This window comes from Centruroides vittatus, unplaced genomic scaffold (assembly GCF_030686945.1).
Source record: "Centruroides vittatus isolate TY-2023 unplaced genomic scaffold, ASM3068694v2 scaffold_450, whole genome shotgun sequence".
Lineage (NCBI taxonomy): Eukaryota > Metazoa > Arthropoda > Arachnida > Scorpiones > Buthidae > Centruroides > Centruroides vittatus.
In genome coordinates, this window is record NW_027122709.1 from 1,593,257 (window position 1) to 1,605,660 (window position 12,404).

Sequence of the window (12,404 nt, forward strand, 5' to 3'; positions counted from 1 at the left end):
GTCTGGCAAATGCGGAGGCCAAGAAAATGGTCCATCTCCTCCAACCTCTAAAAACATTTGTTACTAAATAATTTTACTTAAAACTAGGTACATTAATTTTTTAAGTTGCACACAGACTTTACAAGCATGCTATGTATATCTGTGGGAAGCTTTTTTCGTTTAGGGGGGCTCAAAATGAGATTTGCAAAGAACTCAGAGGATCAAATTTGACATGATTCAAATTCTTTTCCTTGTTATATATTATACATAATGAGTGAAAAAGTAAAACCGAAAAAAAAAATTTTTTTATTACCATCACGGACTTACATTTTGCAAACTTTTGTATTTTAAATATGGCAAATCCCCAACCATCTTGGACTTACGGGAGTTGAAGGTCGTCAGAGTTTATAAAAGTCCAAGTTAGACAAATGTTTAATCAGGAGACATTTAAAAACAGGAAGGCAGATACAGATATACAGTACAGTAATTTATTACGGTAGATTCTAAACAGAAATTTTACCGTTCTTTAGCAGGATTAATGCCGAATTTATTATTACAGGAAATGAGCTCAAAAAAACTTTTGTTTTAGTACTGTATATAGCAATGTAAAGTCTTTAGTAACATACCAATTACAGTAATATAATGTGTAGTATAGCAGACGTCCAGATATCGAAACACTCGTTAATTATAATCTCGTTATAATTATTATAATTCTACGGTCGGGAAATTTTAAATTACGGTACGATTTTTTTGAAAAAATTTAATTAATTAAGTGAAGCTCGAGTCGGCAGGGGTTTACCATAATTTGTATTCCAGAACCTTATAACGAACATTCAAAATAATCAAAAATGTTAGTTTGGTACAGTAACGTATGCTGGATTATAAAGATTTGGTTTTGAATATTTGCTTAAGATGATTTATTGATAATATAAAAAAGAAGGAAATTATACAAGCAAGTAGTTGAGATTTTGTATCATAATCTTATTATATTCATTCATATTCTTAATGATTATTCAATAAAATTATCTGATAGGATTATAATATAATAGAATAAAAGTTACAAATACATTTATTACTTGGTTATTGACATTAAAAGAAGAATAGATTATTATTGAATAAAGTTTTTAAGAAGCAAATATTTTGTTTTAACTTTTAATTTCGAATCCAAATATTTTTCACTTATATCATTTCATTTTTAATATAGCTGCTGTTGAGAATATTTTGCATTATTTTTTTTAATAGATCTTTTTGTGTGAACATGCTTATACATATCTCACCACAATTCCACTCGTGCTAAAATATCAAATCTTAATAAAGATAAAAATTGATAATTTTTATAATAGAAAAGATTTTCCATTTATCTTTCTCTTCTTTTGTCGGATATTCAAATAATCTTTTTAACTTTGTCCTTTTTTTTTTCTGTGTTTTATTTCTTGTCTGAAAATTATTAATTTTTAAATTTAGTTTTTTAATCTTCATTCTTATTAATTGTATTTTCTTAAGTTTATATCTAATAACTGATCTTATTATATCTTTTTCAATGTTTTTAATAGCACGATTTTGCATTACTATATGATTGTAATATTTTTTTGTCGGTCTCAATGTTTGGGTATGTTTCTCTTAAAAATCCTTTAAAATGCCATATATCGGTGCTCAACGTCTGTAAGTGTCCTACGAGTGTTTTTAATTTGCCACGGTTTCCAATTTAATTATGTTAAATGCATTAAAAAAGATTAAGAATTATTATTTCTATCTTTTTATATTTAACAAAGTTTGGCATTTATTAAAATTATATTAAAAATATATAAATTTCAATAAAATTTGTAATTATCCTTTTTTTACTTTCCCGACTTTTCGTCCGAGGCGAATTTTAAAATAACAATAAATCAATTTTAAAGCACTTTAAAACCATTACTTTAAGTTGTTTTTATTTTTCTTGTAAATATGTTTCAATCTTCCGATCCTCGTCGGTATGTTGTTACACTCGATAGAACATATTTTTCTTACAAACGAGAAATACTGTTATAAAAATCAAAAACAAAGATACGTAATTTTTTTTGAAAAAACTAGAAATGCCGCTTTACGCAATTTCTCCGTGACAGTCAAGTTCTTGTGTTTGCACCATCTACAATTGTATATCGTTTTGGCGATACATTTATATTCACTTTTTTATAATAGCAAAATGTTCTCTTATTTTTCTTTTATTATTTCTCTCAAATGATATTTTAATATTATCTTGATCAGTTATACATTTACATTTCTGTTGATGTTCTATCCAAGGTAACCAATGGTATTGTAGTCTTAATGCTGTTAAATGTTATTTTAATCTATTCTTAAGTTGTCTACCAGTTTTTCTTATATAAACTCCTTTGTTATTATTATGATTACACTTTAATTCATTCACTACACCTGCTGAATTTATTTATTTTTTTTCTTTTCTTTTTTCTATTTGTAAATTTTAATGTTGGTTTGTAGGTACTAATTCATGTCTTGTTTAAATTTTTCTTTTTGTTCTTCAAACAGTCCTTTAATATATGGAAATTTATAAAATTTATCCAATTTTTTATCTTCTAATATAATATCTACGTTTTTCGTATCCATCTTGCCATTTTTTGAGGATAATCTTAGGATAATCATTAAGTAAATATTTCCTATAAGTACTTTTAATATCTTTTTCTGTCTTGGTAAAGTTATTTTTTTAATATAATTATGACAATATGAATAATAATAATTTATAACTTTGAATGTCCAACAAGAGAAATGGGAAAATAATATAATCTTAACTATTTAATTTATTTCATAAATACATGAAATAATTTTATATTAATAAGGATTATTTCTCATTGATTTTATTTTTTAATATTTTTGATAAATTGTAATATAATAATTGATCTTTAAATTATTATTATTGTTGTTTTTTTTTTTTTTTTTTCATTAGAAACAAGCAAATTTGAATAAACCTAAACAAACCATTGCCATGGCAATTTTAAACATGGTTAGAATAACATATGATAAATATAATTTAATTTATAAAAACAATGAAATAATAATCTAGAATTAAGTATTGCATCAGTTCTAATCTAATTTAGTTTTATCTTATCTGCCAAGTTTCTTAGTGATCCACTTCCAGGATGTAAGAAATGAGTGACTCTCTTTGTTTAAAACGTTTTAAGTTATACTTTTTTGTTGGCACTTGTTAATTCTTTGTTGTTGTTATTTCTTATAGTTGAATATTATTTCATCTGTTCAAATTATATTTAACTATCTTTTATGTATAACAAGGATGTATCTCACTATCTGCTATTGATCTTCAGTTGAAATAGTCTGTTTCGAGGTTATAAATAGCAAACGTTGTTTTTTTTTTTTAATACATAAATACAGTAGAGCATCGATTATCTGACCCCCGATTAACCGACTTATCGGTTAACCAACCGCGTTCTAGTCGGCAAATTCAAATGTCCGCTAGTGATGTGGCGCTACAATATTTGGTTATGTCTTGCTACTTTAATATTATTTTTGTTAAATTTTTGCATGTTTTAGCTGGCAGCACTGGCTCGACCATGAAAGAGAGGCTAGTATTTAAACCAGGCCTAATACACTATACTAATAAATGTATTTTTTCGTACTTTTCGGTTATCCGACCAACCCCAGTCCCCAATTAAGTCGGATAATCGATGCTCTACTGTAATATAATCCATTGTTAATGCCATTAATTCAATGAAGGTCAATAATTTCAGTGTTTAAAAAATTTTTAATTTAAATTTTTAAAAATATTTAACTTAATATAAATGTTAATGTTTATATATAATTACAATTCATGGGATAAAGAATGTTAATTATTAATACAGTGTATTAAATTTTATGTAGCATACAAGAAAGGACAATTTGGAGAACACGTCGATACTTGCTACATAGAAAAAGACTACGACAACGAGAGTAAGAGAGTTTGCCATTTTGCTATAGAAGATATTGGAAACAACTGCACACAGTCACGTAAATACGGTTACGACGTCGGCCATCCGTGCGTTCTTATTAAATTGAATCGAGTAAGTATGTCTCTAATAGTTTGCATTTTGAGCAACTCATTTTGAAATTGAAGGTGCCATATTTGCTAAAATGTGATATGTAAATTGCTATTTTAAAATTTGAAAAATAACAGATGAATTAATAGGTAACATAACTTTATTTTTCAACCTGTTAATTGGTAATTGCTGACATAAATTACATAAATGATGCATGTATGTTTATCAATTAATAGGCTGAGTTTATCCTATATTAATATTTAAAATTCTTTAATGTGATTTCGGTAGGTAGAGAATGTTATGAAATTAAAATGTTTGAAAATATATTTATGCCAAATTTGATTATAAAATTAAGCCAGAGCAACACATTTTCAAAATTACAAGTAGAATAAATTTAAGCAGTACCAATAGAAAATAAAATACACCAAAATATTACCGTATTTAAACACCGTCTTCAGATGTTAATAACTTTTTTCACCAAAAAAATAATAAACTTTGTAAAACAATTCAGATGTAATTATACACCCAGTTCTGTTTTTACACGGTTTTGATTTAACGCTGTCTAGAAAAAAAAAATTGATTCCGTTTTTACACGATTTCGTTTGATTTAGAACTATTAAAAAAAGGTATTTGATTGAAATTTTAAAGAAAAATATTTTTATTAACCGTAGTCTTTTAGATATTTTTTTTTCTATCTGTTACTGTACTGTATTTATAAAATAGTTAGGGAATTCCCCTTTCTAATTTATTTTCATAGCAGTTTAAGTATACTGTACTGTATTTTTTAATATTTTCTTAAGTACAACAAGAAAAGTTGTTAATTAATAATAAAACTATTTTGTTATTTTTTCTCACAATACGATTTCATTACATTCCGCGATTGTCCAATGTCCTTGAGACGCATGCACCACCAATTCGAATTTAACCGACGATCTCTCCTCGGCAGTGCTCGTTACCAGTTCAAATCGACCGATCATGTTCCTTATGATATCACCATGAGAAAATCCTAATCTTGTTGAAGATACCACAGAGAGAACCTTACAATTGGAACGTGATAATGACGTACAAAATATTTCGAGTGATGATAGCAATTTTGAACCAGTCTTATGCAAGCGATCGCATATGATATCCGATGATGATAGCAAATAGAGCTATGTTATTTTCATCACCTTGACTGTTTTTAATTTTTTGTTTATGAATTTTTGATGATTTTTAATTTGTTTTAATTTACTTTAAGAATTGGATTATGCACCTTTTGTTTATTAATTCATATTGTTTTCTTGTACGAGTTTTCAGTTTCCGAACTGCGATAATTTTATATTTATGTTACTTTTACTTTAAGATTTGAATTGCCTTTTGTTTTTATGAAATAAACTGTGCATTAATGCATATAAAAGTTTAATTTGGCTTTTATAAAGACTTTCATAATATTTTTTTTTTTTTTGTATGAATCATTTTATTTTAACTATTTTTTACAGGGTTGAAGGATATGGAACTAATCCCTTTTTTTCTATGTACTTCATGTCTTTTTTTACACGGAACGTATATTTTTGTCTGGAACGTATCTACCGTGTAAAAACAGAATTAGGTGTACTTTATAAACATTTTCTATAGCATTATATTTATCACCTTCAAGCATTTTACATAAGTGAAGAAAAAGAACAACACTGTATTTTAAATTCAAAATAATGCCTGATTTTTAAAAACATGTCATACCAATTGCATAAAGAGTATCCAATATTAATATAGTAAAGAGAATGTAATGTGTATATAATATGCCAAGTTAAAATAAAGGTTTTACTAAAATATAATTGAAATGAATCTAGCAAGAGCCTAAAAAAGACTTAAACTTGTGCTAAATTCAACATTTCAATTATATTTCAGTCATCTGGGGTTAAGATGATTATAGAGTGGCATGGAAAGTATCTTAATGCACTAGATTTGTATAACACTGAGGAAAATAAAAACTGGAGTTCCTATTAATGTTTAAATAAGCAAATTGGTTTTCTAAATTTCTCCCTCTTCAAAAATAAAATCTTTTATTCTACTCAAAGCATTGACAAACAAAAATACAGATTTGGCTGAATAAGTTAATAACCCGAATTTAAGAATTATTAGTAATTGTTAAAAGTTACTGTTTTTTAAATTTAATGTAAGTATTTATGAATATTCTCATATCTGTATACCATTGTATAATATGCAGATATATTGGAATAATACTAATGGCAGGAAGGATAATAAAACTACAATTACCAAGTCCATCTGCTGTTATCTATTGATTTAAAAGATCTGTTGATCCTTGAAATCAATAGGTAGATTATTTTTGTAATGTGTGATGTGATAATGTTATGTTAAATAGATCCTTTTCCTGATAGTTAGTGGAATGAGAGATATAGCAGGTAGGCTGTTTTATTATGGTAAATTCCTTTTTAAATTGGATATATTAAGTTGTGACTTAGAAATAGAGCATCCGTTTTCAGGAGGTTTTTAGTCATAACATAAAACATGGAGTTATACATTAAATCCAATTATTTTCCAAATACAGAGGACAAAAAATTTGTCCAAAGAAAAATGCATAACTTCATATTTTATTCCCATGCTAAAAATTTGGGCTCAAGGAGCAGTGGCGTAGCGAACATAACTGGCACCCAACACTTTATTGGTGTCCCCTCCAGAAACACATATAGTTTGTCTTGGAGACCATTTGGATGCCACTGTGCGAGTGGCACCCGGTACATGATACACCTCCTTGCACCCCCCTCACTAAGCCACTGTCAAGGAGTATATAATTAGACCACACAATGTACTGTACATTTCAATATTTTATTTCTATAACATGAGCTCAAAAGTCAGTTCACTTGATTAAAGCCAAATGATCTGCCAAAATTTCTAAATTAAAATTAATAAGAGATGGTAGCATATCTGCCTACCTCCGGTCAAATTAATTGGTAACTAATTATTAATATTAAAGCCTAAAAATATTCTGATAATTTAGCAGATTGTTTGATATTTTATTTATGATTATACATTAAAGTAACATTAAATACATCCTGTATATAGTTTGTTATTAATGTTTTTAAAACACATTCAATCTAGTGAACTTCCGATAATAGTAGACACCCTCTTTCCCCAATTATTCTGTTAAATTGAGAGCCTACTGTAATAATAATTCTAAATGTATTAGGCCTATATTGTAGAATTAGGCAATGTTTTGTCAAAAGTACATTATGGATAAGAATAAAATCAATTACCAAAATTGTACTTAATATTTGTTTATCTTAATTTAGTTTGATTAGGAATTTTCTATTGAAAACTTATTTCATTATGGTCACTCTAATAATAATGAATAAAAATGAAATATTAAATACAATTTCAGATATACGGATGGAAACCAGAGCCGTACGATAAGGAGGATTTGCCCGAAGACATGCCCGATCACATCAGAGACGATTATGACGGTCGTTACGTTTATATTAGTTGCCAAGGAGAGGTACGTCTTTATTTAGTTACTCTCTAAATGTAAACTTTGTTTAATGAAATATAATAGAAATCCTTTCTCACTGGGATATTTTTCTCAAATCTAGAACAGCTGCAAATGGTCTTTTTACTGCTTTTGCTAAATATCATTTAAAGTGTAGAAAATAATTTCAAAATGTTATAGGAATATTCAAAATTCATTAGATTATTACCAATGTACTGTACAGTACAGTAAGTTCAAAAAGTTTACAATAATTTAATTCCATCAAAAAAGTGTCAATCGTTGAATGACCAATAACTAGTTGAAATAAAAAATTATGAAAAAACTAAATAAGAATATTTAGCGTGGTGTTTTGGCTATATTTTCATCTAAAAATATTCATTTCTAAATAAAATGTTAGTCACGATTTTTTACTTAAGTGAATGATGATCAAAAAATTTAGAATATGAAATAAACTAATAAGTATTTTCCAGTTATAAGTAGTTATTGCTTGTAATTACTTATTCACCATTCCATGCATAATATCAGTGCCAAACTCTACTTTGAAAAAGCTTTTAATGGTTAAAAGCAGTACGTTCTTTTTCTTTGATATTTAGTGAGATTTGCTACCATATATTTTTAAAGTTCTGTCAATAATAATATGCATGGGACTAACACTTTTCCCATGGACCTGTGGCTTTAGATAGAGTATAGGAGACAAACACAATTTCGCTAATATACACCACTAGCTGGGATGTACACTACCAAACGTTTATAAAGTGCATTCGTATTACTATTTCGAGTAAGCACGTCGCCACCCGGTAGTATTCCACAAATCTCCACGAATGAATAAAAGGAATTTTAAATTCAAAAATTCAAATGCAAAAATTGGGAGAACGACATATGCTGGTGACCATTGTAGCCATTCTAGTGTTATATTAGAAAAAATATTCGATATAAGAAAAGGCGTATAAAGTATTTTTTTGAAAATTTTATAAATTTGAACGGGTTTAGTAGAACCAGACAGAAGAAGGTATTGTACTGTACAGTACATAGTGACTACCGCCCGGAAAAATTAGAACCGGTGTCGCATCGTTTGCATTCCGTCTACGGCGATTCGATGCCAGACACGTTCTTTAGATTGGCGAATATTTAAAATTCGATAAGAAAAATAATTGCAGCTATACGACAATTTCTGAAACTTGTTCCTCTGTGACGAAGTAAAAACAAATGGTTAGGAATTGTAAAGAGGAGATTCCTGGTTTTCTTTCTATTATCATTTATTATTTTTTGTGACGCTTTGTGGATACAATCGCACTTTCTACTTAAAAAATGTCCTTTTGTAAGGTCGTTTCGACCATCGGTAATGGTGAATGAAATAATTTCAAAACAATAGATAAAAGTAAAAAAAGATTGTACAAATAATAGTTATAAATATTCATTGTTTATGGGTATACAATAGATTTCGTTTTTAGATAACGTCTTATCAGTTTAAAGAGTTTTTGGAAAATAAATTCGCGTACATCCGACTTGCGAGAGAAAACATTTCGTTTACTATTATCATTGTCATTTTGAAGTGTTCAAAGAATATTTTGACCATTTTAAAAAAAATTCCTGCCGAATTAAAAGCAAATCTAAGTCTTGGCACTTTTAAAAAGGAGGAATGGCGACAATGTAATAAATAAACTAGTTCCTAAATGTTCTTTCCTTTAAAACAGCGATTTCTGCCGGAAGAACTCGTTAAATTCGAGTTTTTGAGCGAAGATCCTGGAAAATTAAACGAACTTCCATCTTCCAGATAATACATTTGGAGTTTTTATAAATATAAAAACCAAAAAATTGTCACAAATACTTATTTTAAAGAAATTGAGAGCCTGTGGAGGAATGGAAAGGCTCCGAACATTCGGCGCTAGTTTTCCTTCAAATACAATAAAACGATAATAAATAAAATTTACTCGATAGTATCGCCGGATAATTGTTGATATAATCCCATGAATTTGCATCGTTAATATTATTAATGGTAATTAAATCATTTGTTCGGGAATCATTAAAAGGTTGCAGTCTGGTATGCTAGTAGGCTAATGTGTCTCCATACTTTTTTAGTCACCGGAACAATACCTACGTAGGGTTAGTAGTACGGCTAATAATATAAAAGTTATTTTTAAAATAAAATCTCTTAACAGCCGGGAGAGTTAAGCGAGTGGTGGTTGGATTTTTTTGGTCGTGGTAATACGACGTTAAAATAATAAATTTCTATAATTTGTAAGTTACGATGGCCGGCCTTTTAGATTTATTATTGTAATTCATTTTTATATTGAAACGGCAATTTCGAATAATTGTATTTTTTGCAATACATAACGAAGGAAAGGGTTTAACTTTTGCGTTTGTATTTTCAGAATCCGGCAGACAAGGAGAACATCGGGCCACTGAATTATTATCCTAAAAATGGTAAAATTCCCAGGTACTACTTCCCGTTCCGCAACCTAGAGGGCTATCTTTCTCCTTTCGTGTTCGTGCATTTCGAAAAGCCGGTTCCGGGTGTTTTGATTAACATCGAATGCAAAGCGTGGGCCAAGAATATTCGTCACGATCGTATGGAAAGAATGGGTAGCGTCCACTTCGAATTATTAGTAGATTAATTTCTTTTTTCTCTTTCTCGCTACTACTATTTCTTTCCGCGCATATACCCGTCTGTATTTTCCAATCGTTGGCATTCCTGGTTTCCCGCCGCCGCCTTAAAGTTTTAGTTGGACTTTTGCTACGTAGCGTACGTACACCATACTTCAGCTTTGTGTGTTCACGCAGTTCTTTTTTATCGTCATAGTATTAATATTTTTTAACATTAGTGAATGTGATTAACGGACATTCCTGCATTCCGGGTAAGCACGCAAAATCTGCATAGGTATATATAAATGTGTATATAGATATATATAGTAAATATATTATATATATATATATATATTTATATATTTTCCTGCCACGAAGTTCGACGAGAAACGATCTGTCTCGTAAGATTAGCATTCATTCCAGTGTTTTTTTTTTTTTTTTTTTAATTAGAAAATCGAATTATTTCTCGCTATTTAGGGAGGAAGATTTTTAATCGAGCGGGGCAGATTTGTTTCGACTGGAACTATCATCCCGGCGAGACGATAATAGTAAACATACACGTACGGGACGTGCGGTATATATACGTATACGCGTACGCCCAATACATCACATACAAAGGCGTTCGATTTATTCTCACTAGAAACAGAAGCAGTCGAAATCCCGTGTACCAACACCGACGTCGCCGGCTCCGAAACCGTAGCTTTTTCCACCCGCCCGAAAGGTGCGAATACGTGGGAGGCGGCGGTAGAAGGGGGGATCGAGACCTAGGTAACGACTTCTACACTAGATTTTTTCCGCCCAGTGGGTTAGACGGGAAAGCCAGACCGGCGACGATTTCCGGCGTAACGCGCGGAAGGAGTGTGGTTCTCGGGGGTGCGAAAGAAAACGTCCGGCAGAGGGCGGGAGGAGGAGAGAATTGGGCGTCCGGCGGCTGAAGTGATCGATACACGACGCGTTAAAAAAAACAGTAGATTTAAACCAAAGGAAAACAAGTTAGAAAGCATTTAAATGCCAAAATAATTAGCACGCGGCCGAGCGGTGGGCTCGGTCCGCCCGCACTCCCCTTAAAGTAATTCAAACGCTGGGTTTAAATTATTTTACGGCATTCCGTACCAATATTATATATATATATATATTATATTTGTCTTTTTTTATTTTCGGAAGAATATTTTTTTAATTTTTAATAATAATCGGACGGTATTTTTAGTTGTGTCTGTGGGCGGGGACCTCGCCCTTTCCGTCGGTCTGTAAATTTGTTTAAACTGTATTTTACTTCAGTTTATGTTTTTTGTCGGGTCGCCGTCTGCGAAAGCCCGACGGTCGGTCGGCCGGCCGCGCCCTCCACGGGTAATCTAAAAGCGGCCCCCTCCATCCGGGAAATAAATTAGCGCGCGCCCGTAGACGCGGCGGGCTTTACTTAAGCGGGCCGCCCGCGCCGTCGGGAGTTCGTCGAGTCGAATTATTGGTTGTTTTGTCGGTGTTATTTTGTAATCGGTGCACGCGACGGTCAATAAAGAAAGATGCAGATTTTCAAAATCACCGTTTCGTCTTTCCTTCTGTTTCCTATTGTCCCGTCACTTCCGGTCGATGTTTCTCTGCAGAAATTCCTACGCTGTTGCGGGCTTGTCGCGCGCGTTACGCCGCGGGCGATCTATGCAAAATTTAAGACGTCCGCGGTACCGACATTAATTAAGACATCTTTGGCGCTCTAACATTAAACTGGTGGCAGACTTCGACCGCCCCTAACAGAGTCCATTCGATTATTCTCATCGGGTACCGCGGAGCGGAACCGGGTATGTCGGGACCGGGCGATTGTCGTAGGCGCGGATGCGGTAGAAAATTGTTGGCGAGTAGACGACGGTAGAAAGTAGATCAGTGACGGTGTAATAAAACATACGCGGGATTAAAATTTTTATCGTGGCAAAATTTCGACGTTTAGTATAACTACTGGATACGATATGCTGTAGTTATTTACAAGTAATGTATAATAGACAGAGACGATGCAAAAAGTAAAAACGTGTACCGGTACAGTACTTATTGACGGCAAAGAAGTATCATGGAAGAGAACGACTACGTAACCGTCGCAGTACGCGGTGGTGACGGAGTACCGGTGTCTGGTAGGGAGGAAACGGCAAGCCGGACGAATCGGTCGTAGGTTGCAATTCGCGCCAGGTTATTGTATTTCTTCTGCGTGTTCCGGAATAAGTGGTACGTACCGTCGTTAATAAGACGGTTGCGGTCACGTGGGAAATTGGTGTTTCTTCGGAGAGAAAAGACGGCGCCGCCGTTGGCTTTCTTAGCGCCGTTACTATAATTTCCTTTATTAGAACTTATCTATT

At 31.5% G+C, this 12,404-nt stretch overlaps 1 protein-coding gene across 1 annotated transcript in view; it reads left to right on the plus strand.

Moving 5' to 3' along the window:
• Positions 1–11,604, plus strand: part of LOC136989223 (sodium/potassium-transporting ATPase subunit beta-like) — a 26,200-nt gene extending 14,596 nt beyond the window's left edge. Inside the window, exons 4-6 of the mRNA XM_067287318.1 lie at positions 3,847–4,025; positions 7,378–7,491; positions 9,855–11,604. Coding sequence (XP_067143419.1) covers positions 3,847–4,025; positions 7,378–7,491; positions 9,855–10,097 — 536 coding nt within the window. The 3' untranslated portion in view covers positions 10,098–11,604. The remainder of the gene's footprint in view (positions 1–3,846; positions 4,026–7,377; positions 7,492–9,854) is intronic.
• The last annotated feature ends 800 nt before the right edge of the window (positions 11,605–12,404 follow it).